The following is a 26,643-nucleotide window of genomic DNA, read 5'->3' as shown; positions in this document are numbered from 1 at the left end:
CACAGCCATCGCTTTGTGACCAGCTGGGCAGTTACAGACAGAAACTCTTGTTTTACATCTCAGTTTCTGCCCTTTTGCTGATAAAGAACATTTTCACTAGCTTCCAACTTTTGGGGGTTTAGGATTTCCCCTCCAAACTGTCCCCATAAGACTACAAGTAAGGCTTAGCATAAGAAGGGAATACTTTAGGATGCCGAGCTGCTGGTCTTCTAATGAGTTCGTAAAGAGTAGATCATGCAAGATAAACAGTTAAAAACATGTTCTGGTCATAGTATAATTGTGTTTTACTAAGTTGTTGGATACTATACCAAACAATTTGTTGGAAAAAGTCATTCAGACTGGCTTTGCTAACACTAGCTGACGTACAGTGCTTTAGGTGGAGTAATAGCGCAGGACAGAGGTGGTGGCGGACTCCACCAACGGGCTCATTTATAATCAACAGGTACTTTACAGCATTGCACCTGGGTTTAAATGCGGCTTAGTGACAAGTAAAAATGATCCTGGGATCTTGCTGTCTTAAATGGACATTTGTCCACATCCCCAAACTAGTTGTGAACTGGCAGCCTGCCTGACAATTCCCACATCAAAGGGAAAAGCCGTATAATGAGTGATTTGGCAGAGCTGTGTGTGCTGCCCCTTCTCAGCTGCTGGCAGAGTGCCTGGCTTTAACCAGCATAACTAGCCCTTTTATGTTCAAATTGAGGAAAACTGAGGTTGTTTTCTCCTTTGGAAGAAAAAAAAATCCGCTTTTCCCATATACCTTTACTTTCTTTAAGTCAGTCATTTCTTTGGCATTTCTATCTTCTATAGAACTGCCGTGCTCCTTATATATCACCAAAGCTGACAAGTCATTTCTGCTCTGTGCCAGCAGGAGCCCTTCTGTGCAGAGTAACCCACTTGCGTGGCTGCACATTCTGCTGCCAGAAAGCAGGATCCAATGTCACTGTTTGCTGCTGAGTGCCTGAGCACTCAGGTTTTGGTTTGGTTGATAAAGACAGCCAGGGGATCACTAGAGCACCAATACAATCTAAAACTCATCTGAAACTACCTTTCTGTTGGGATTAATAGTACATACATGTGGTGTGTGCCAGCACATTTGTTTCAGCCTTCTTTTGTGATCCTGAAAATATTTTGCATGCTTTGACCTGCAGGTGCTGGATGTTAGCAAGGAGGGGAAGGAAGAGGTATTCTATGGGCCTACACTCCCCTTCGCTTCCAATGGAATAGCTGCATGCTTTCTGCCAGCTCCATATTTCACATGCCCCAACCTTCAGACCTTGCAAGTGCCTCACCATAGGATTGGCACAATGTGAGACACTCCTTGCGCTTCACAAAATCAGAAGTGGAGGGGGAAAGCATCAAACCTTGTGTATAGAAGGGTTTCTCTGGGTCAATGAGAAGAATCAATCTACATGGACTGCTGCTTTACCATCACACATTTGTCTTAAGGTCAGATCACAACAAGCAGGAAGGACGCTACAAAAACTGTCTGCAGTTTCTCTCCTCTGCCTCAGATGTAGAAGCACATACATGAGAGTGTTTGGCATTTTTGCTGGTGACTACTTGCTATGTGTCTACTTCATTTCCTTATGCAACTTTGTAAGGCATTGTGGATGCTCTCAGCTCCTTCTGGGATGCTCTTTTTTGGGGTCTTTATGTTCAGTTGTTCACCAACAGCGCTTTCAAAGATGATAGAAAGCTCTGTTTATGTTGATAAAGATAATATCATACTCTGGCAATTATGCAACTTACTTGATACCTTTGGCAAAAAGAATAACAAATGTGTTGACTTCCAATTCCCGAACTCTGTCGTTTACAATTTCTCATGTAATAATACTTCATTTTAAATTTAAATACTTCAAAACAGATTAAAACAAAGCAAAAAAGCAAACAAGCCCTATAGGATATGGGGAACAGATAAAAATTGTCTCAGCTGAAAGAGAAAGAAACTGATGCCTCATGGTTAAACTCAAGTCTGAACTGAATTTGTTTGTCTGAGAATCTAAATATTGTTTGGGATGTCATTTACCAAGGTCTACTATCAAATAAATGTTACCTTCTGTCATATGATCAATTCTTCCTGACAGCTGCAGTCTTTTAATGGTGGAGATCAGCCTCTTTACTGTATAATTAAAATGTGCCATTTACTTAATATTTTTAATATCCAGTTTGCAAGGGGTCACCACATTTACAATTATCAATGAACAGTCTCATTTTGTCCAACATATGGTCCCACAAATCACTGGTCTCCAGAGGCTAAACAGGTGTAGAACAATGTCAATATTTATTTTTTTATTCTTTCCATTTATATAGTGTGTCTCCATTCCATTCTCCAGGCATATGCCAGCTCACAACAAATACTCTAACCTGGTATATTTTGGCTTTGCTGGGCTACTGCAGCCCCTGTCTCTTATTTCTGTGTTTTATTTACATAGCTAACAAAATTTTCAATGTTTGTAAATATTAACCAAGCATGTTATTAAATCTTCCTCTATTTCTGTTTTATGGGTAGTCTGCACTTCTCTGCTTTACCTACTGATCAGGTCCCTGCCACTGCGGTCTGAGCAGACTTGTCAAATTCCTACTGATGCTACTGCAAATGCCACCTGCAGAATATGCTGTGGCAATAGCCCACGCCTGCTGGACAGGAACAGGTTTGACTTTGTCCAGGGAGCAGTGTTTTCAAATCAAATGCATCTTATCATTTCTAAGGTTCTGGTTACGGGGAAGTAACTTTATTGCCATTTCTGTCTCTTGCTGGGCAGTGTACTCATGGAACATCACCTTTCCTTTTCCGGTACTTATCAGGTTAGAATGTTTTATGGGTTTTTTTTGCTAAGCTTTCTCACTCTCATTGCCTAGAGAAGAGGTGCAGCTGCACTGTCTTTGCCTGTTGCGCTGACTTGAGTCGCTAACATTGCTTCCCTCTGTGCACCAAGCAAGCCTACATCCAATGAGTACTTTTCTCTATACTGCATGAAAGCTGTATAGGCTGTACATCAAGATATATTTTAGTTTCTTGGTTTAATTTGTTTGATCTCCTGAAAACCTGCATGCAAGGGACAGCTCTCCTAACAGGCCATTTAAAATTTAGAAACTGTTTTCCTGTGTGGGCTGCAGGGCCCAAAGCCTGCAAGTATTCGAACTTTGACTTATGTGTAGTTTTCAGGCATACAAACATATTAAGTCTCATTCTCAAGAGCAGGGTGGCTAACATAATCAAAATGTGTGTGCAGGGGCTTTGAGCCTCATCCTGGACTTATCACACCAGGTAGGTGATCAGCTTTTGCTCTGGGGGCAGAACTGACATATACTTCCTATTTTGTAGGTGGTGGGAGGATTAATTTCTCAGCCTTTGTAAAGCCCAGTGCACTTCTGGCAATAGTGCAAACTATGAATTTGTATGCCTCAACTTAGTTTGGAGGCCTTTATTTCTAGGCCTCGTAGTTTACCACAGCTCCAGCTATGGAATAATTTCTAAACTGCTGCTCCTGGAGAACAAGGGGAGGGATTATGATGGATCTGGCCAACTGAGCGGTGACAAAAAGCAGCAACAGTGACCCGCATTTGAGATGCGCGGGGGGCAGCTTCCTTATGCAAAGCAGCATGTGCCTCTTGGTTCGAGGTCTGAAAGGCAAGAAAGTTATTTGTCATGTTTGTTCTGCCCTTTAGACGCTTTTACTGCTCCACTTGTTATCACCAATTGTCTGTACTGTGAATAGCAGTTTTAAACAGCTGTGCAATCGCATTATATTAGTTAGGGGTACCTCTGCCACAGAGCCTCAGGACAACACATATGCTCTTATTAGTGTCAGGATTCTGCTCTGGCTCTTAATCATCCGGCTCCACTGATTACTGACAAGTCCCTCAGCCTCTAAGTTTTTGTGCCACTTTCCTTTCCTATCTGTGTCCTTTTGCTTTTGTTGCAGGACGTACAAGACAGAAGGGGATGCTTTACTGCATCTTAAGTCAGAAAATACCACATAGCCCTTGGCAGTTGAGCAAAACCTGGTTAGTTATTGCCAGGTAAGAAGAGAACGGTGTGGATGCAAGAGCAGACAGAGAGCGTCCTGCTGTGGCTGAGGGGTCTCAGCTGGGGAGGAGCTGGGGTGGGAGAACAAGGATGGCTTCACCTGCCACCTGCCCCTGTGCAGGACTCCAGGCGGCAAAGGCTGCCCCAGTGAGCTGAAGGTTCTCAATCACCATGTCCCCATTTTGCCATCTTTCCACTGAGTGTCTCAGGCTTCTGAAACTGCCACAGTTGCAGGTTCCTGTGTGTGAGCTCCAGATCTGCCTCTAAATTTTGTGCCATTTTTGGCAAACATACAACTCTGAACCCAACCTTTGTCCCTACCCAGCCTAGTGTTTTGGTACATACCTCTGACATGCAGCTTAGCTCAGTTTTTCCACAAAGCCTTAAAGCTGTCCAGAATAAGAATATTTCCATGCTTGCTGGTTCTGTTACCAGAGTGTCTGATCAGTGCAGTGTGAGAGCTGATGGCAACACAAGTCTTTCATCCAGCTGGGAGTGTGCAAGGTAATGGGGCAGTTTGCAACCAGGGAGAACTCACAGTGCTTCAGGGAAGGTGTCCTTACAAGTCAGTAATGTAGCAGCAGTTACTGACTGCCGAGTTTGGAAGACAGTGTAATTCCGTGCCCCAAAGTCCTTAGATTTATACATTACAGCTACTTAAATTTGCAGCTAACACTTTTGGGCCACAAGGTCCTGAGAGCTGTACTAAAGAGCTGTTCCCCAATCTCCTCTTTTGGGCCACTCCCATAATTAGTAATATTCAATCCTTTATATAGCATACTTAACCTTTGAGTCCTAAAATGTGTTAACAGCTCTTCTTAGCTATAAATAACCACAAAGACATCAGCTGCTTTGTGCTTTTCATCTAAAAAATAACCAGTTTCCACAAGCAGCAGCACCAAGAGCGTCTTCTGCCCCTTTAGTGTCTCTTGAGCATTTCACACCCAAGTGCTGACCAAAGGCAGACTCACATGTTATGAGCCAGTGTGCAACAATTCCGTTTCTGTGCACTAATGGTTTTGTAATCCTTGCATTTCTAGTTGTGGCTTATGACTTTCTTCTTAATTTAGCAGCTTTTGGGCAAAGTACCTGACTTTCAGAATAGCTGAAATTTCTGTAACTCTTTTTCCTTTAAGTTTTGCCCTCCCCAGTTACCCTCCCCCAGACCTGTACAGACACTTAGTACATCAGTTGCAGAATCATGGAGAAAGAGATAATTGAATATTCACACATGCAGAAACAACACAGGCAGAATGTGGAACAATGTGGAAACAAGCGCGAAAAGAGGCGGCATCTGTTTATTGAAAATTAGAATGTAGAATAAATTAAGAGGGCAAGGTTAAAACACTTCATCTGCAGGCAGAGTTTGTAGGGGAGGAAGACTTTGCAGGAAGTTTAGCACATAGACCATATAAAGGGCTTATGTAGTTTTATTTTTGCAAAATGGATTTCCCTTACCCCCCCAAGGACATGTTACAGAGGGATAAAGTGTCCACATAAAGAATAGTTTTCCAATAGAGATGATTATATATAGCTGTTTCACAGTAATGCCAGAATTAAAATGCTTAAAATGTTAATGTTGCAATGCTTCAAGTACTGAAGAACAGAGTAAGTATTTTTAGCAATACCTCAATTCATGCTGTGCTAATTTTTCCACCAGTGCCTATGCAGTTCATGCTGGGCCTTTCTAAAACAAATAAGAAATTCAAGCTTGCATTTTTAATGCCTGTTTTGGTGTCATTCTACAAGGAGGAGGGTAGATTCAAGATGGTGTTTGATGGACAGGAAGATGCAGTGAAGTTGGTTGTGATATGGAATTACTCTGCTGACATTTCCAAAGGCCTGTAATGATACCACATCTATGAATACAGGGTCTGAGTTTTCACAATTTTTTTTGTTGTTCTATGCATACCTTCACACTTTATATATTAAGCCTGCAAAAGGTTTACCATTTTAAAGCTGCTCAAACAGGCAAAAGCCATATCCTAGTCATTCATCATAAAACAAGCTTAATTATGCTAGGACATATTGACACTGCATCAGATTTTTAATCTTCAACATAATTTTATAACCATTGCTAACAGATGGGCTGATTACACTGAATTTGAGTTTTAAATAATAGTTAGAAATTCTAAAATATGATTAAACTGAAAATACCCATTGCATACATAATTTTCAAAAGCTACTGAAAGAAGGAAAACCAGAGCACAATAAAACCTCTTTTCTGTTTCCTGAGGGAAATACGTTGCATTTAAGTGGACAGTTATCAGAGTTCCTTAAATGGGCAAGCAGTGCATGCTACTGGCAGCTCCTCTTCTGTGCAATTACAACAGATATGCAGAACCTTATTCTTTCTATAGGCCTGCTGCTCTTATTCCAGCATAAAAGGTGTGAATTTTTCTATTTCAGAAGCTATTTTATTGAAACAAGTGCCTTCTCCCTCTCTATTTTTTTTGTCATTGAAAATGAAAGCAAGGAGTAACTTAAATTACCGTGTTTCTGCTCTTTAATAACAATAACACATGAGGAATTCTTATAAAATAGAGGTACAACTTTGTGGGACTAATGGAAGTTGCATGTGAATTCTGAACAGAAGGTGTCTTTTTTTATGTTATCATTTTAAGGTTACTAAAGGGAAGATAAGCCAGACTTCTCTCTGTCTGCCATTGTTCATAATATGCTGGACATCTGTTTCATAGCACAAGGATGATAATGGGTCAGAGGTGATTGGTATCCTGAATTCTGGAATAGGAAAAATATAAAAATGAAATACTGTCTATTGAGATCTCAGTTCTATATATTGCAGAAAGAAAAGGGTATAGTAGTCCTCTTTTATCCTGGAACGGTGCTCTGGCCAATGACATCAGCAAAGAAATGCTCACAAGGCTCATGCCCCTTGTCCTTCAGACAGGTCTCCTGTCAGCAGGGAGACACTGGTCACAAACCATGCACCAGGCTTGGGGGAAAAAAAGCTTACTGAAATTAAATATTTTGTTAAAACTCCACTGACAAACAGCAATCCCATAGTTACGAGTAATTGATTAAGATTTCTGCTAATTTTGGCTGGAGTAGAGTTAATTTTTTTCACAGTGGCTGGTATGGGGCTGTGTTTTGGATTTGTGCTGAACACAGGGTTGATAGTATAGAGATGTTTTTGTTACTGTTGAACAGGGCTTACACAGAGCTAAGGCCTTTTCTGCTTCTTGTACTGCCATGCTGGTGAGGAGACTGGGAATGCTTGGGAGGTTGGGAGTAGACACAGCTGGGACAGATGACCCCATCTGACCAAAGGGATATTCCATACCATATGACATCATGCTCAGTATATAGAGTAGGGGGAAGAAGAGGGGGACATTTGGAGTGATGGCATTTGTCTTCCCAAGTAACTGTTACATGTGATGGGGCCCTGCTCTCCTGGAGATGGCTGAACACCTGCCTGCCCATGGGAAGGACTGAATTAATTTCTTGTTTTGCTCTGCTTGTGTGCACAGCTTCAGCTTTTCCTATTAAACAGTCTTTTATCTCAATCCATGAGTTTTCTACCTTTCACACTCTCAATTCTCTCCCCAGTCCCACTGGTGGGGGAGTGAGTGAGTGACTGCACGGTGCTTGGCTGCTGGCTGGGGTTAAACCATGACAACATTCAAAATGGCTTAATGCCACTAGCTTTTCATTATATGGAAGAGTTTGAATGCTGAAATTTCTCTGAACTAGGTACTCTGGCTACAACTTTATTTTCAGCATCTCTTCTCCATCAGTTGCAGAATTTACAACTGCAGTAAATGTCTGTCCTTGCAAGCAGTGTTACTTTTAGACAACATACTGTGAGAGACCCTTTCCTTCCGAAAAGTAAAATGCTGCCCTAGTGCTACAAAAATGCAGGCCAAAGGAAGAGCCTATAAAAGCAGAAATCAGGCTGCCACTTCATGGTGACACTTCAGGATCAAAATTGTGGCAATATAAAGCTGTCTGGATTGGTGACCTCTTAGTACAGTCAGCCTGCTCACCTGCAGCATGTGGCTTTGGCACATCAGATCTGACTTTAACTCAGACCAAAGCAGTCTCTAACACACTGTCTTGCACCCAACAGTGCTTTGCCTTTCAGCCCTTTGTTAATACTGAATGCTTCTGTGAGACAGCAGGTTGATGATCAGCACTGCCTTCTGAAGCAGCATGTGTGGGCAGGTGCTGGCTGGAAAGAAGAGAATGAAGGAAGGACCCCGGTAGGGTTGTTAGGAATGGTGTTGCTCCAAGCCTGTGAGAGGACACAGAAGCCTGAATGAGCTGGGTAAAAGAAGAATTGCAGCAGTGTCCATCTGTCCAAATGTAGTAAGATGGGTAATGTTTGAATATTTAAGCAAATACATCAGCAAAGTCTGTAAATCATAGAATGGTTTGTCTTGGAAGGGTCCTTTAAAGGTCATCTAGTCCAAACCTCCTGCAATAAACAGGGGCATCTTCAACTGGATCAGGCTGCTTAGAGTCTCATGCAACCTTACCTTCAATGTTTCCAGGGATGGGGCATCTACTATCTCTCTGGGAAACCTGTTCCAGTGTTTCACTACCCTCATCATAAAAAATTTCTTCCTTAAACCAGTCTGAATCTACTTGCTTTTAGTTTTTTAACCAAACTGTTCATATGTAAAATATTACAGAAAGGTTTAATTTAAATAATGTTCATTGTCTTAAGCAGCTTTTATACAGACAGCATCTAACAAGACATAATTTTGGATTGTTGTTTTGGTGTATACTTGGTAAGTCAGCCTAGTCTAGCACTCTGCAAGCCTTCCTCTCATTAATATTGTCAGAACTATTAGTCATATCTGCAAATGTCCATACCAAATAAATAGACCAAACCAGATTGCCCATTTGGCAGTGGTTGATGAATATGATGCAAAATGCAGTATTTCTGCTCACATTAACTTTGTGACAGAGAAGAATGGTAATTTCCAAACTGTTTAAATTAGTTTCTCATGCACCAGAAGCTGCTGTGCATTTACATAAAGTCCTGTTGCTTTTTCAGAAACTTCCAGCCACTAGAGATAGTATTAAATATGTCTTTAACAACCTACTAAACACATCATTAAATGCTTTGTTATAATATCTGCTCCATCTTTTAAAAGTTACAGTTTTTACTTTCAGGAAGTAATACTACAGTAAGACACTTGTTCTGTAATCTACTGGGTGGTAGGACTCAAATCTCAAAGATATCTCAATCTCTCTTTGGGGGGGGGGGTGTATTTTTTTTTTTAAAAGAAAAGGCATTTTAGCAGCACAGTCCTCCTGAGATGAATAAAGCTCCTCCCAGGTACAGAAGCTTACAAGAAGCTACAATGCAAATTCAGTAAGTCACTTTCATAATGAAAAGAACCTCTATGTTCTGCACTATTAAGTAGCCTAAAGAGGCTTTTAGTTACTGCATTATCTGAAGTACCGATAGCCGACTTAGGCAAGAAGATTATCTAGTTCAACTTGGTAAGATTACTGTAACGAAAGAGGAGCGGTTCTGAACAAAGATTTTAGGGATTTTTGCAGAGCTATTAGACACAAAAATAATCTTTCCTTCCCATTAACACTGTAAAGTTAAAATGTGAGTAACTTTAAAAGTAAGAGTGTGTTCACCAGCGTTGCCATGAAGGGCAGATTTACCACTCTCAAAGTCCAGTAAGTAGTTTCAGAAATACTGATTATCTAGGGAAGTGAAAAATGTGGATACCACAGCCATTAATAAAAGTTCCCCGAGAACTTTAGAGAAGAAAAATGTAGAAAAAGTTACAGAGCTAGATCCATCCCAGAAAGATCAATAACACAGCAAAATAGTTGAAAATCCAACTTTTCAGGCAAACAGGAATAATATATGATTATGATAATTTCCATTAGAAGTTTATCCTATATACGCAGGATAAGTTTATCCTGATAATTTCCATTAGAAGTTTATCCTCTCTTCTTTTTCCCTCACGCTTAGTCTAAGTTAAGTGGATAATTAACAGTGTCATGGCTAATGAAAAGATCATAGGATCCCTGGAAATTATGGATTAATTTTAAGAACATAGTATTGAAAAGGGAGAGAATGGGAAATCTGAACCTACCTTTTCTTATATTACCCACAAAGACAACAGAGAGATTTTACACTGGAATCTGAAAGATTTAAGTGTTTTAATACAGGTGGAAGGTTAAGACAACTATATACATTCTGTGCAACATAAGCACAAGCTCTCTCTTAACAACACTATACTGGCACAACATCAACATCATCATACTGGCAGAACTCCCAGTGAATACACTGCATTCAACAAGTTCAGTACTAGAGAGCACAGGTTTTTCTTATTCTGCTAAAATAATAAATTAGGAAGTACAAAGTTAAGATTTTCTTATGGACAGACTGAATAAGATTTTTGAAAGTACACTGTTAAGAGGGACAGGTCTCAATGTGAACTGAGTTGTGAAATTAATTCTTTGAAATCCTGTCTTGTATGTTGCAAGAGAGGCTCTGTTCATACAGACATTTAAATATGTAATAAATTAGCTGTATCTTTCAGTCACCATCCATCAGTATATTGAGTTAATCTTCAGATGCATGACAATATTAAATACCACAGAAATTTTTAAAATTAATACATAAACTGGGGGAAAAAAACAACCACAAAATTGATAAATGTATTTCCATTGTAAGATAAAGAACTTGTCTACTGTGTCGTAGAGTATAGTTTTAGGTATTGACAGTGTCACAACATCCAAGAGGAAAGAATTAATCACCAGCACACTACTCATCTGTCTCATTTTCCAGTTTTTGTATCTCATTTTGTCCAGCCTCTGCGAGGTAAGATAAGAGTCTTTTATAGGCTTCTCTGTTGAGAAAAAAACCCAACAAAACAAACAAGAAAAATGTAACACATTACTTAAACAATCTCACACATCCTAGGAGTAAAAGCACATAATTCCCAAAATCATTGTTTACATATCGGGATATTAAAACATGGGAGCTACCCCCCACCTATTCAACTGTTTTGTTTGCTGTGAATTTTTTACTATGGACAGATTGGAAGAAGGATAAGAATTGCATTGCTCATGACTAGAAGTGTAGTGAAGATGCCTAGAAGTCTACTTGTTTAGTAAACTGCTGTGAAATAGAAATTCTTCATTTTAAAAGGCTTAGATGAGATTAGCATTCAGATTTCATCATGTTTGCTCTCTTATTTCTGCCTAAGAAATTTCTGACTCACACCACAGCCCAGTGATGTGAGCCACTGGCACTAAGGTGCAGGCTGGCACTAACACAGATTTAGACCAACATCCTCAACCAAGGACAAGAACTGTTTTAAAATAAACCTGGAATTCAGAAGGGAACTGTCACTCAAGCTGATTTTCCAGAAGAGTGCATATGTGTTGATGAGACTTTTCACCTTAAGTTCATTCTAATACTCTCCAACCTAGACAATATAATTATTGTTAAGGTACTGTCTCTGACATTTAGGTATTTTCTAATTACGTATTCTTGTCATGAAATATCAACTTGAGCAAACAAAACTGAAGTTTTCATACTAGTTCTCTGCAATAACAACACTGGACATCACCACTATAATGCAACTTCTGAAGTTCGCTTCTTTTATATATACCTGGGTTTGCACTTCTGTGTCTACAGTAATTGCACAGAATATATTAATATAATGTTATTTAGTGGCCAGGACTGAAGAGAGAAAATCAGGTATTAGTGTTCTTACAATAAAATGCTCATGGATCATCTCAGACTGCTGCGTCATGGAGCATATTATAAATACGAATTATTAATACAAAACATTGACAACAGATTAGATAATACACAGTTTTAAGTGATGAGGCTAAAAAAAAATGTAATCAGTAATCTCCAAGCATATATTTCAGGAAGCTTAAGCAACCTGCATTCCTTCAGTATTTTATAGATTGTGGGATGAATTTTACCATAATAACAGAATTTAACAACAAAAAAAAAATTGGCTATGAAATACATTATCAAAATATGAAAAGCAGATAGTATGGAAATCCTGCATATAATGGTACATTCGGCTGACCCTGACTGAATTCTCTTAAATAAAAGCAAATGTATTTGTTGGTACCGGATAATAAAAAGTGAATAATACAATTACAAATAAGTTAAATATATTTTTCGTTAAATGGAAAATTAAAACCTTGTGACTACCCTTTAGAGTCTCATGGGTTACATCTTGCACAACTCTGTCTTTTGGACTTGTTATAGTCCCGGTTCTGCCAACACACACCTTAAAACTTCCCCAGGGTGAGGTGTCACTAGAATCCTAGCCTTTGACTAGTCCCAGGATGTGCATTAATGCAAACACTGGGGCCAGCTCCCGTCCCAGACAACACCGAGAGTCAAGGGCAGCCTTCCAGTGAGCAGTACTAAAAGGAGAAGCCCTTTTGGCTTGAGTGCCACACTAGGCAGAGCTTCCTGGAGTTTTGCAACAGTATTCGTACAGAGGTGCTGAAAGTACAGTGCTGCATCCGCACCTAGAGACACCACACTCTGTGCAAAGCTGCTCCCCTCATGTGCCATTTCCACCTAATGCCAGATGGATTCACAAGTCAAATATTTCTGTCCTAAGTTCTTGGGGCAGATGGAGGAAGTATGAGTCTGCTGTGCCTTTTGGAGCCAGCCTTTTCTGGACACTGACAACTCTTCTATGTTTAGGTTATGAGAGAACTCCTGAAATTAAGCTATGGGTATTTCTTTTCCAAGTATCTCAGATCATACTTGAATATACTATAATTTTATATATGACCCATAAAGTCCTCTAAAACAGGGACTGATAGGAAAATTATTTGGGGCAGGAATTCTTTATTCTATTTTGCAACATACAGTGGAGCGAGCAGAGGCAACGTGGCTTCACATAAATTCTGCTGAGGTGTGCAGACCCTAGTATCAAAACACCTCTGGAAATATTTAGCAAATATAGATGGCTTAAAACCACAAAATGCTTGAGTTAAGGCAGATTTCTGGCTGAACACCCTTAAAAAAATGACTCATTATCTGTGCTGCTGTCATAAAACTGCTTTTTTTCAAGAGAATAAACCTCTACTGCTCATTGTCAAAAACCAAAATTAAATAAAAATCAAACCTCTGTGCAGCATTTCTTCCAAGACCTTGTTTGTACTCCAAATCCTTCAGAGACTGTGTGATTGTGGGAATCAGGCTGGTAACTAACATCTGATCCAAGACTGCCACTGTTTCTAGTATGCTGAAAACCCGGTGATCATAGACAGCGGTATAATCCTGGATAAACTGCCTGAGGGGGACATAGAGGCATTTAATGCAGGGTCAAAACTAGATGCAGAGAACATGCCAAGAACAACTGAAGAGTCTAATCAGAACAAGCAATCTAGCTGCATGACAATTTTCATATTGTTACACTGGACTACACTGCTTGGGATACTTTATTTAAACAAAGCTATGCTTTTGAAGCCTAATGCTAAAAATCCCACACGTTTATTTTTAAGCAAATTGGCAGATTCTGCTGCTATTACACCAGGGATGACTTGTTCCAAAGCACTGCACTTTGTAATGTGTCTGAATGCAAAATGAAAACATGTATTTATTATTTAATAAATAATATTTGTAAGGAAAAAAGATGAACAAGAGTTCTAGATTCAAATCTGCAGAAATCACATTGGCATTTCTTGTAAGGCTCCACTTGACCTTCAGCAGGGTAGACCGCAGGATGGAAGCACACTCATTTGCCTTCCTGAGGGTTTGAGGTCTTACAAGATCACAGATTACATTCAAATCAGAAGTAACACCCTAGGGATGACACATCCCATGGAGGTGGCGAAATCAGGTACAGACTGTCATGCCCACAAACATCCATTCTTATTTTGGAGAGTCTCTCTGAAGCTTTCATCTAGACCTGACCTAATACAGCAGCAGTGCTTAAGGATTGCAGAATGTCTTCAGGTGTCAGGTCATGCAGCTCTTCTACTGTATCCATGTTAGAAACAGGATTCATTTTGCATAAGTATGGAATAAGCATAATTTACATTATCATTGTTGCAAAAGCAAATAAAAAATCTAAGCTTGCTATATGAAGATTCGATCTCCATTATATGCACTTCAAATTAGGCACCCACATCTTTCACAGCACCTAACGCTGACCATCACCATTTCTGAGGAGTTTTTCCCACTGCAGCAGCAACATACCTCCCTACTATATATCTTTGAAAACAGTACCTCATCCATAAGAAAGTAGGTATGTTTCCCTCTTCTATTTTTTTCCTCTGGCTTTTTGGCCAAGCTGTGTTCAAAACTAGTGCCAAAAGTACCATTACTTAAATACCATAAACAAGCAACAATGCAGTATGTTAAGGATAGTTAGCTATTTAAAAAAAACATGTTTGCTGTCAATCGGCTTGCAGCAGCTTCGCTGCCAATTGGCATATTTTCTGGTTACCTAAATACAGAAGTCAGCTGGGTGGCATGTTCTCCTCCTGACCCTGCTTGGCAGCCTTCTACCACGTTCTGTACAATGTCTGTAGATATTTTTTTAACTGTAAAAGAAAAAAATCACAAGATTCACACAGAGCTCTTGAACTGACCATCTGGAGAATGTCTTTCATGAAGACTAAAATTTTTAAATGAGAAGAAAAGGTTTCATTTTACTTTGATGCAAGTGAAATTACTGTGAAAACAGTTAGATTGGCTATAAAGAACAGAATGAGTCACAGATTTATGCAAAAGTCTTATTTTCACCACTATTATCCTTTAAACATGCAGATTTTTAAGTACACAATGGTCTTTTTAAGTAAATGTAAAGAGATACACACTTATTGGAAATAGAGATTTTATTTAAATGTAAGTTCTGTTTATATTCTTTAATCATTCCTATTTATTTAAAAGAAAGGTAGTCATAGCATTATATCCTGCCCTAAGTTATGTAGATCTAGTACTTTCAACGGTGAATATTGTTCTGAAATCCACCCTAACTTGTTTTTTAAGGGAAACAAACAAACAAACAAGCCTTCATTATTTTATTAATAATTGTTTTTAAATAAATACTCAAGTTGCAAGATACAGTTCTTCCTTTATAAAGGTGGAACTGGGCTGCAAGGACTTTTCTAGAAGGGTGTAGCAGAGGCCCATCCAGGCAGGCAGTGAGCTGGTGGCTACAGCAGCACAACACTTCCAGCACATTCTAATCCCCAGCCCATTGCAAGGTGGGTCCTCTCAGCTTCCAGCAGGTATGGCCGTAATGGCAAAAGAGGGAAGAAAGTTGTGTGATGATTCAGCTAATTTCCTAAGTACATCTTGTCCTTGAAACTGTTATAGACCAGAATCAAAAAGTACTTTATTAGAGAAAATTCCCAGGAGAAGTCAGAAGTGAATCCCAATTTTGCTTAATGCCTCTACTAGCAGCTTATGCACATTCATTATATAATGATAAAGTGAACAGAGTGCTTCGTTTTTTAAGAAGCTAAAAATAAAGAAGTTCTTGCTATGAAACAAAGCATGCTAAAAAAAGAAAGAAGACTCAAAGATGCCTTCGGAGAGCAACATGCTACTTTTAATCCATTTATAATACATCTATGGGGAGAACACACGCCAGTCTTACTTGGTATCAAAGTTTTAGGTGGAAGAAAACTTCCACAGTTGCCAAGTCTAGATGAGAAGGACAGGGAGAAAGGAAATGCCCTTTGAAGAAGAGATTTGAGAAGTTGATTGGTTCATCAGAGAGCAAAACAAGGCAGGACTTCTCTGCCTCAAAGAGAGAAGTCCCAGACCAGTCAGTGGAAAAAAAAACCAAAAAAACTTGTCCAGTTTAGCTGGCCAGATGATCTTATTCACCTCATCTGAGAGTCTTAAATACTGGAATGAAAGATGCTCGGCAGTAAAAACATCCTACAGGTGTGGAGAGATGTACTTAAAGCAAACAAACAGCTCACCTTGTAGCTCATTAACCAATACCATGCATTTCAACACAGATGGGAGAACTAATTCAATGTCACATAGTTCAGTGCTCTGGGTTCTCTGAAGTACTTCAAGAATGAAAGCAAGAACGGAGGCCAAGCGAGGAGGTGGAGCACTGCCTTTGAACTGCATGTAGTTTTCACTGAGAAGACAAAGCAAACCAGAACAAAGTCTATAATTTGGTGTTTTTTCCATTCAATGCAAGGACCATATACCTTAAAATAACTGTAATATTTCAGCAAGAGGCCTATTACATAGATTTCTATCTTTATCTGGGCTCAAATAATGGATTCTATTTGTCTTAGTCTTAGCAACGACTCCCAATTTGTCAGAGGACAGTGATGCCTTCTGACTTCTGTTGAGAGGGAAGTGAGAAATAAGAGCTATCATAATTACAGTTAAAAAGCCAAGTGTGACTATAAAAGTTAAAATACAAAGGCAGCATCAGAGTTGAATAAATGAAGGAGCTGAGATTCTAAGATCCTAAACCAATATCCATAATGCAGCTGTTATTCAACTATGTTATTGAGCTTTTGTGCTTTTGTAAATTCACAGTCCAACTTGTGGTAACAGTTCTGCTGTTATACTGGTACTGTTATTTTATTTTTGACAACAGTATGTTGTAACGGGACACCAATGACTGCTTTTGCTCTGACAGAATTAACACAATCATCTCCAGTATAAAATCTGGCATAAAGATAAAAGGTTGATCTGCAATAGGAGCAAATTTTAACATCACACACAGGGAGTGTTCCAATTCAAACACCTTGATTTGTTGTTTTTCCACAAAAGAATACAAGAATACAAACTACTGTTGGTTTGACATCAATTAATGAAATCTGAAGACAATAAGTTTAAATTGAAGCATTCCAGACAGAAGAGTGCAGGTGAAAAGAATACAAGATTGGTTCATTAGTCAGCAAGAACATTCCAAAAACCTTCAAAAAAAGCTTTTTAGATATTTAATATTAGTTACTGTTATCTACTCAAACAAGGCATGCATGTTTACTGAGCAATGCATCCATTAAAAAACCAGCATCATTATTAAAATTCAGTAAGGGGTGCTCTTACACCTTTCAAATGGAACCTGACTTTCAGAGCTCTGGGTACTTCATTGGACAGCTTCAGAGCACTGAAGCTATGTGTGTGACTAGGCAAATGAAAGCTGTAACAACTTTACTTCTATATTTCTTACATTATGTGGTCTTACTTTAATATTAGCAACTCTAAAATCTTCTATCCCATTAATTACTCTGAAAATTTCCCACTTTTTTTGGGGGTGCCCTTCCACTAAAAGTGGGGTGCTTTATTTTAGCTCTTTTATTGTAGCTCTGACATAATATCCTCCTGAAGGTGTGGTTCCATTTCCTCTGTGTGGCAGCAATATATTAACTAGCTTCCATATGGCAAAGTGGCCAGAAAACTGTACCTATTTGTTTACAGACCCAGCAACTGCCTCCTGACCACCCAACAGTTTGCAAATCAGTGTTGCTCACTTCCTCCACATTCTTCCCAGATCCCTAAGGAATGTTTCACATCTTAAAAATCACCAAGTGCCATTACAGCTTTGGAACTTTCTTTCCGCTATCAATCTCAATGTTCACACATGCATGCACACATTCAAAACTAACTTAATTAAGGTGACAAAGTTTGAGTATACATAAGTTAAAAACATGTCAGAACTAAGATTGTGAAATCTTAATTCACTCCTCTAATATGTGACAATACAGACTTTACTTACAGAATTGCCTATTATATTTACTCAAGATCAACTCTGAAATTATTTTTTTAATCAATATGTATACACACTCTTTAACAAATAAAAATCCAATTACCTTGGATATAAGCAATCACCTTGCATTCGATGGGGTTTAATTTCTTTCCCAACATGGACAAAAAGTATGAATTGTTCACTGTTCTGCAGTATATAAAACAAAGCTTCAACCTTTCAGCAGCAGGGACACAGATTTATAGCTGCTGTTGACATTGTGTGAGCAGTGACAGCACTGTACCATCTCCCTGTCTCTATGTCTTCCTCTTCCCACAGGCTCAGTTTTCCATTTCCCCTGGGTAGCTGCACACCTGTGTATACCCTGACACTTACAGAGCACAGGTAACTGTGCACAGGTAACTGTGGCAGCTATAAGCACTACCCCTCTGTGACCCTAAATACAATCTGAGACGCAAATGTATGATGACGCATATTGGAATGTAATTCTTCTAGAAAATTACTTCCTTTTCATGTGACCTCATGCAGTAGTTTTTCTTATGGCCTAGAACCTTTATCCTTAATTACTGTCTCACAAGTCTTTCCAATTTTACTCTCCTGATGTATACACGCTGTCCTTCCTTTGCTCCCTGCCCAGCAACTCACAGGCTCTTCCTACAGCCATACTATCAGTTAACTGTGAAGAAAACAGAGGCATTCCCTCTCTAATTAGCTATTTCTGAAATCTGAATAAGTCATGTTTTTTACTTCACTAGTCCTTACCTTATGACATGCAAAGTGGTCTTCCGTAGACGGAGCATCTGTGGGGCTGTAATGGAACTGCATAAAGCAGTCAGCATAGGATGCTGTCCAGTACCAGGCACAGTCGGAGAAGAAGGGAGAAATCGTCCAAAATAGTGTCGAATAATGCTCCCAAGGAGTTGATTTAAATAGGCACCCTGTGTTTGAGACTGACAGCATATGAAGGACAGGCCCTGTAGAAGAAAATTATAGAAAGTGAGAAATTGAATAAATTTTTAACAATACTTTTGAATAAATCTTTAGCAACTGTAGGCTAAATACACACTACACGCTGCATAAACTGCTGCACACAGAGTAACTACTGCCTGTTAAATAAGCATGAGTAATTTGGTGCAGATATGACAGTCTGCAAATGAAGACAGAGGCAGGCAAGGCTTGCAAAAGAGAGAAAAATCTTTTACTAGATTAATTAATATATTGGAAGATAAGCTTTGGGACACGCAAGCTCCCTTTCAAATTTAAAACAGAACTTTAGCATTTCAGACCTGAGAACATTTCTGTGCCCGAAAGCTCCTTATTTCTTTTTCAATCCTGTATGTGGTCTAACGAAGTATATTAGTCAGGTAAGATTTAAGAAGGGAGAAAAAGAATAAATATCTCACTTGTTTGTAAAAGACAGTGTGAAATTCTTGTATGAATGATATAGCAGAAAAATGAGCACTTACAATTGAGCTCCAACAACAAGAAATTTGCTCGTAGTCTGAAAAAATTAGGGTAAATTAGGCACCATTTATAAGGGATTCAGAGTGGGTATTAAACTCTGTTTAAGATAAGGCTAAAACTGTTGTTATTCATCCAATATAAGCTATATTGATCCAGAGAAAAATCTATAATGAAAGTACTTGCCCAGAAAGTGCTTATCTGAACACTACCTGTAGTTACACAACATATACATGATCCATCCCTGAAAAAAACAGTAGTACTCTTACTAGTATGGCTTGCCATAAGAGGAAGTTAAGAACTTGTTTCCTTCCCCCTGATTCCTGAGAGAAAGAAGAACAAATCACTAAGAAAAAAATAAACTCCCCTGATCTTCCATCTCAAGGGTCACAGTCAGCAGCACAAACAGAAGCCTCTTGAGAACAGTTTTGTCCAACAAGAATAATGATGTAAAGCAAGGTCAAGCACAACAGTACTTCAAACTTCTATTAGACTCCAGTTTTGGTAGAAGGAGTATCTGCCTGAATATTTATGGTTGCTAAGGTAAATTAATACCCCCTAATATAGGAATGAACAGTTCAAGTTAAACTGCTTTTGTTCCCAGATACTGACAAAGAGTATTTCTGTACCTTTTTGAATTGGAGTCCCTCCCCAAAAACATTTTCATCTATACCTGCCTGTGGGAATGTGACAGAACAATTGTTTCAGGAAAATGCAGGCTGAGACATAGCTCAGGGTCTTGAAATGGGGAGTTCCCACTTTTGGTTCCACAGTAAACAAATACAGGAAACATGAGATTTCAAGAAATGAGGCACTTCACTACCTGCCTGAAGACTTGCTGTAGGTGGCTCTCTTGAACGCAGATTTGTTGCATTAAGGATTTAACTTCACACATTTCTAGGGCTCCTTGGTAATTTTAGCAAGACTCAGTGATAAAAAAACATACTTCCTCAACCGAGGCTTTGACTGAAAGTTCAGATTCTCTCCTCCTTTTGCGTACATAGCACAAAATTTTGTAGGAAAAAGCAGCTGCTGCTATATCAGAATTCTTAAAAACAAGAAGTCTGCTACTTCTTGGCAAGTAGCAGACCCAGAGAGACTGTTACAGATGACAGACTATTTAGTATGTAAGCTTGAGTGTTTGATGTTTTCAATACGATATTGCATCAGGCATAAAGAAGAGTTGCCTGTGTTTCTGTAGTACAGCTCATACAGAAAGACAGAACGTATTCCATAATCCAAATATCGGAACTGGCACTTCTAAGACTCTAGACTTTTAACACTAAAAATCCCCAAACATCTGTGATGAAGTCTATTAATTTATCTGATAAAAGGGACACAAAGAATATCACAATATTCCAGAGGATACCTGAAGGAATACATGAAGAACAGAGCACCTGTGAAGAGCTGTGAAAAACTAACAATAGTTACTAAAATGAGACTTCTTCAAATTGAAGATCAACAAATGCTACACAGTATCAAGAAAGACAGAAATTGGTTGTTATTAAGTAGTAAGAGCTTTTAAGAAATGATCCTAGAGATATTTAATAGCAATAAAAAGAAAAGAATATTAGAATTTAGATATCTGAAAGAATGCTGACTAATTTTTGCAGACCTAGTAATTTCATTTGAAAATGAACCAACAAACCTAGCCTGATCCTTCATAAAAGCATTTTTGTTTTTTGAGTTGAAGTAAATTGATTTTGGAAACTGCGTCCCAAAAAACTAGAAAAAAACTTAGATTTATCTTTTGGACACAAAGGCCCACTGAATTCAGCTCAACACTGTGTTCTTTATTGTGGACTACTCCTTTTCCTTACAAAGTGCAGAGAGCAACAGACCTGAACAAAGTCTGACAACACCATATCCCAAGTGGCACAAGGGATAAATTACCAACATCGCACAATAACTGCAAATCTCCAGGTACAATGGCAAAACAACAAAGTAATCACACAGAAATTTCTTCTTTTAAATCCCACCCGTAATTAACCAGTAATACTGTTCATATGAGAGAAAAAAGAAACTCATGCTATTGGACTGCAGTTCCGGAGCAGGGATTTGAAATCAATCTCATCAGACCCCTAGGACAATCTCTACAAAGCAGATGGACTCTAAAGGGCTGATAGCGCAGCTTCCTTTTTCTTAACTATGTTCTTTAGCCATCTTCTGAGGTTAAAAAAAAACAAAGACATTTTAAGAGGAGCAGAGAGGCATGACATCATCTGCTCCTCATTTTAGCAGAAAGGCAACTGAATCCTGTGCGTGTTCACTGCAGGAACCTTTTGTGGCCAGAGCTGCCTCTTCTGATTTATCTATGTATCTGTAAATCACCTGTGGAGAGCAAAGAACCGATTAGTATGGATTACTGGAACTATTCATTGCAGAAATGCCAAGCTACCTAATGATGACTTATATTATAAGTCCTGCTGTTGGAATAAATCTGCTGCTCACCAATTAATGTTGTACGATTCCTATTAAATACATACTATAATTCACAAAATGTATTAATAAGCTTGCTCAAATATCGGACCACAGATGTGGCTCATGGGAGGGCTTCTAAGGTCTGATCTCTGACAAATGCTGAGCCTGCACAGACCCATTAAAATCACGGGAAAATGTATGTGCCAAGCACTATTTAGAATGAAGCTCTTTTACCACTCTCTGTATTTACATAGAAATCAACAGTCTTCTGTATCGGACAGGATTCACACTGATAAATCAAGCAGGGTATCTTACCTTTCCTATCACTATGTATAAAATGCTTATTCCATGGATCCACACTGTATTCTGCAAGACATTTCTAAACTAATATTTCTTCTCCAAAACAAGTTTCATACACCACTTCAGTTCTTTCCCATATTTCTGGTAATGTGTACTAAAATTTCTCCAAATCATTCTCCAAGAAATCTACCAAGAGCCATTTCAATCTGAAACTTCCTATGATAGGCTTCAGCAATCCACTATCATACAAATCAACTGAACTGCTTTTTACAGTAGTGAAATACCTAGGGTTAAATTTTACATGCCTTACAGTCTCATAATTAGGAACAGTCCCATAAAATTGTAAAATGGCTGTTCATTCATGTTCTTCATGCTTTACTTTCTGAAGTCAGTTGTTCAAACAACTCTGAGGGCAATTTTTACATTATATCTCAATAGAATCTTTCTTAGGTCATCAAATATTATCAAAACAGATGATGCACAGTGATAGAAATAGTATCCAGACAGTAACTCTTTAGGCAAGAAAAAAAAAAAACAAAAACGTTTAAAAGCTGCTAGAACTAAGCTATTTTGACAAGGTAGCATCAGACTTGAGTTTGAAAAAAACTTCTAGATAAGCTCTATGTACAGTGGAGAACAGACCAGCTGCCCAATAGCTGTCAAAAGGCACAACCGTATACCCCAAATTTCTATATAAACACAAACATAAGTAAATACAGACAGTCTGAAGCAAGGAGAGAGAAATGCAATGTCCAGCTCTAATTAGTGCATTTGACAATTATGTGTGCCAGTGTAGAACTAAAAGAAGTCTTTAATTTTGATCTATTAAAAATAAACCTGTATGTTTGGGGTAAAGAAGGATGATGAGATGCAGTCATCAGTTTTGATGAATTGTGAAAGTAGTAATAAACTACTTTATGGGAAGTAGTAATAAACTACTGTGTGGGAAGAGAAGGAGCTTTGTATGTTGTCCTAAAAGATGGAAAAATCCAGGAATTCTATAGGATTTCATAAGATTGCTGCATCAATGGATGTATGAAATTAATTACCCGCTACTAAGACTTATTTCAAATCCCTTTAAAACCTGGATCAAGTAAACCACATTATCATCATCATGGCTGGGCTTCGCGGACGAAGATCTGGGAAGGCTTTATCCACATTTGTTACAGGCACGTTGGTGACTTATGAGGCCAATACGTGACAGACATATCCGATTGCAAAAAAACACATTAAGAGTAGTTGTTAAATGCTTTGGAAAGAGAGACTTTTTGGCAAATCATTGCTAGCAAAACTAAGAAGTCTTCTGAGATCTCTAGGGTTTTTTTGACAAAGGAGGAGCAGCCCATACTAAGGAGTTGAAGGAAAAGAAAAAGAGATGGAGCCTGGAACTTTCCAGTAAATAAATAAAAATTGAAAAGACTGCTGAGCAGAAATTCTACTCAAGGGCTTTTATACTTTGACTATGAATAAAGAATTTGCATGTGTAAGATATTTTGCATGGTCTCCAGACGCCTATTTCTTTATTTTCATGTAACTGCCACAAGATTAAATTGTAAGCTGGAGTATTAAGAGGAACAGATCTATAGAACAATGCTAGTCTAACATTAGGGTGAATTAAGGCTCCTACACTAAAATGCCAGTGCTCCACCTCCATGAATAAGCATCAGGCACAGGGTAGCCACCCAAGGAGGCTCTGATCACACATTTCACCTGCAGTTTAACTCAGTCAAGGTGAGGTTATTTCCCAAGAATTGTTTCTCCATCTTTCCTCCCACCATATTTACATGCTTTTCCTCCCACATAAACTGTTCTATCACTCTTTTTTGACATGCCCATTTGGGTTTTTGGTTTTTGTTTGTTTGTTTTGTGGGGCTAGTTACTATTTGGTTCAGCTCATAAATTGATATTCACAGAATCATTAAAGCAAATTAAATGGGAATGCACATGGTGGTGGTGGTGAAAGGGAATGAATTTAGTCTTAAGCCAATTGTAAAATAATAACTTGAGATGTCAGAGAGTGCCTAGAATCCATTCAATCTCAAAGAATCTCAGAGGAGTTATATTTTGTTTCTAAACTGAACTTAAAATATTTTCATTTTGAGTTGATTCTAAATCAGAATTTTGCCACTTTTCCAAATAAAAGGGAAGGAAGTATTCTTGAATGAATAAAGCATTTTGAAGTACTTATAAATGTTGGAACTTTGTAAATACAAACACTTAATAAAATGCAGAAGTCCCAAATTGAAACAGGAAAAATAAGTCAAGAATTCTCCTCTTTGTCTTCTCTTACCAAGTGTTCATCAAATTGAAGATTTACTCATTTTCTAGAAGCAGCATTTGTCTAAAACAAACTATTTGGTCAAGTAAGATCATCTAGCATAGCCAGAAAGCATGTGGACTATGCAGCAGACTGCTGAAGAATACAAAAGTGAGGTCAGGAAGTCAGAAACTGGCAAAGAAAACAGGAAACAAGGGTCCACAACACTTAGACTTCAAAACCAACTCAAGTGGTTTCATCTCAAGACTACATCCGTCTGTGCAGACTCCAGAGAAACTGGCTCTCTGACTAAAATACTAAATTAGCAAACAGACAGTCACACTCTGTGGTAATATCATTGTCCAGATGGTCCTACATGTATATAGCTTCTGAAAATACCTACAGAGCAGCAAAGCAAGTCATATTCTGCACATCATTATATAATCATATTTACTTCCATATGACATGTCATCGATCACAAGGCAACTACTTTCAGAAGGAATAAATCCGAGGGATGTTTACAATGTCACCACTGCATTGTTTTTCAATACAGCCTTGCGAAGAAGTCAGTTAAGACTGCAATCAAAATGAAGACTAAGAGGGAAGGGAAAATGGTAAGGAAAAAAGACCCCAAGGATCTACAAGGAAAACATGTCAACTTATTTATTTAAAAAATACACTTTTTTCTTTTCCTCACCAGCAGGAATTAGTATGTTTCTACAACACCAGCAAGCCTTGCATGGTTTCAAGAGTGACAGGGAAGCTGAGGGAAGAATAGGAGGAATAATGGGCAAGAGCACTTTAGCCATATAAGAGTAAGCAGCAGAAACTTGATTCAGTAAAACACATTCTCAAAGCATAAAGACAAACCAGTGCCATAATATGCAGAAGATTTTTTTTTGTTCCTAAGACCAACAAAAAAAGACTATCTCATCTATAATTATGTACGGTTAGGTCAAAGATGACCTAAAAAGTGTCTCACTACATATTATTACTACTTGATCCACTGTTTCAGAAATCGCTCACATCAGAGACCAGTGTAACCAGTAGGCTGTCTAAAAGCTTTCCATATACAGTGATGAGACTAGAAGCTCTGGAGTGTACTACAGCATAGCTGCATGCCATGAGAGGAAAGCCAAGGGGGTGGCAATTTTCTTTCCACTTCTCTAAGAAATAAAAACTCCTCTTGCTGCTTTTTTAAATTCAGTCAACGCTTGTTTTGATTAGGGTAAAGGAAAACATCCTCTGCAATATGAATCTTTTCCTGAAGATACGTTTGTCTGCTGATAATAGAGTTCAGATATTTACCTGAAGATAAAGAGGCAGGCTTTCCTGAATGGCAGACAGCAAAGCCACAGGCAGTTCTTTGTCCTGCTGAAGCACAGAGTGTGGCAGCAATAAGCAATCCACAATGCGAAACAAGAGTTGCTGTGCCTTGGAGGTAGCCAGTATTGGTGCCCAGAACTTTACCAGACATCCTGTTTGGCAAAAAAAAAAAAAAAAAAGAAATCCCAAAGCAATTTACAATTAAGAAAGAAAAATAAGAAAGCCTAAAGAGACAATTATGCTAAATTAGATAATCTGAGAATAGCAACAGCAACTGACATGTCTCGCTCCCATGTATTCATTCCATGGCATCCCTTAAATAAAATTAAAACAAATCCAAAAGTCCATTTAGAGTTTATCCAAAAAAAGTGCTAAATTGACTCAATATATTACAATTAGAAGGTTTTAAGCCAGTGAAGCTGCTTTAGGAAAAGTACAGCAATGCTAAAGAAAGGACAGTTTCTTACATCCATGCAGAAAACTTAACTAAACTTGATCCATAACACCACTGCCATCAGCACACACACACTTAAACATTTACCTTGCTGTGTGCATTCATCCCATTTTACAGAGATATGCTGCCTTTGCCTTTCCTTCACATTTATCTAACACCACTGTGGCCACATCAGCAACTACTCACGTGGGAACTGAATGTTAGGAAAACATTAAATATCCTTCCAATTGTATTTAATTTCAGCAGATTAAAAAGAATAAGGGGCAGCCAACTACATTAAACCAGCATGGTCTCATCAGATCTTTGCGGGCTCTCAGTTCACTAACTGAGAGCCTCAGAGAACATATTTCTTGTTTTCAACACATTAACGTATCACTTGCACAGCTCTGAGCCAGTTTTAAGATCTTTAAAAAAAAAAAAAGTAAAAAGGTGTTGATGTGTAAAACCCTAACTTTCAGAAACTTCTTTATTGCAGGTAAGGTGTAATTTTTCTTGAGAAAATAACTATACTCCAGAGTGTTGATACTCAAAACACACACTAAATAAAACAAAATTTCCACGTAGTGGTTCCCACAGACATTCTTAACTTTACATTTAATTAGAGGCAAGGAGAGGTTTCCTGGGTTGAAAATACAGGAATATTCCAAGCAAACATGTTTAAGACTTTGAAAATAATGAAAAATCAAAATTAGGCTGTTACAAGATATTATTA

General features: G+C 38.4%; 2 protein-coding genes across 7 annotated transcripts in view; one reads left to right on the top strand and one right to left on the bottom strand.

The window, feature by feature from the left end:
* Window positions 1–2,499, top strand: part of KLHL32 (kelch like family member 32) — a 125,533-nt gene extending 123,034 nt beyond the window's left edge. For all 6 annotated transcript variants that reach the window (XM_032683614.1, XM_032683616.1, XM_032683615.1 and 3 more), the window contains one exon: window positions 1,152–2,499. In XM_032683614.1, the coding sequence (XP_032539505.1) occupies window positions 1,152–1,313 (162 nt within the window). In that variant the 3' untranslated portion in view covers window positions 1,314–2,499. The remainder of the gene's footprint in view (window positions 1–1,151) is intronic.
* A 7,454-nt stretch (window positions 2,500–9,953) lies between these two features.
* The window catches only part of LOC116784055 (protein MMS22-like), a 36,391-nt gene continuing 19,701 nt past the window's right edge, over window positions 9,954–26,643 (bottom strand). Inside the window, exons 7-12 of the mRNA XM_032682235.1 lie at window positions 25,460–25,629; window positions 18,475–18,686; window positions 15,959–16,125; window positions 14,470–14,566; window positions 13,144–13,311; window positions 9,954–10,881 (exon numbers count right to left, since the gene is read on the bottom strand). Of these exons, the coding sequence (XP_032538126.1) occupies window positions 10,797–10,881; window positions 13,144–13,311; window positions 14,470–14,566; window positions 15,959–16,125; window positions 18,475–18,686; window positions 25,460–25,629 (899 nt within the window). The 3' untranslated portion in view covers window positions 9,954–10,796. The remainder of the gene's footprint in view (window positions 10,882–13,143; window positions 13,312–14,469; window positions 14,567–15,958; window positions 16,126–18,474; window positions 18,687–25,459; window positions 25,630–26,643) is intronic.

Source organism: Chiroxiphia lanceolata, chromosome 3 (genome assembly GCF_009829145.1).
Source record: "Chiroxiphia lanceolata isolate bChiLan1 chromosome 3, bChiLan1.pri, whole genome shotgun sequence".
Lineage (NCBI taxonomy): Eukaryota > Metazoa > Chordata > Aves > Passeriformes > Pipridae > Chiroxiphia > Chiroxiphia lanceolata.
This window is presented reverse-complemented; position numbering and strand designations above follow the sequence as displayed.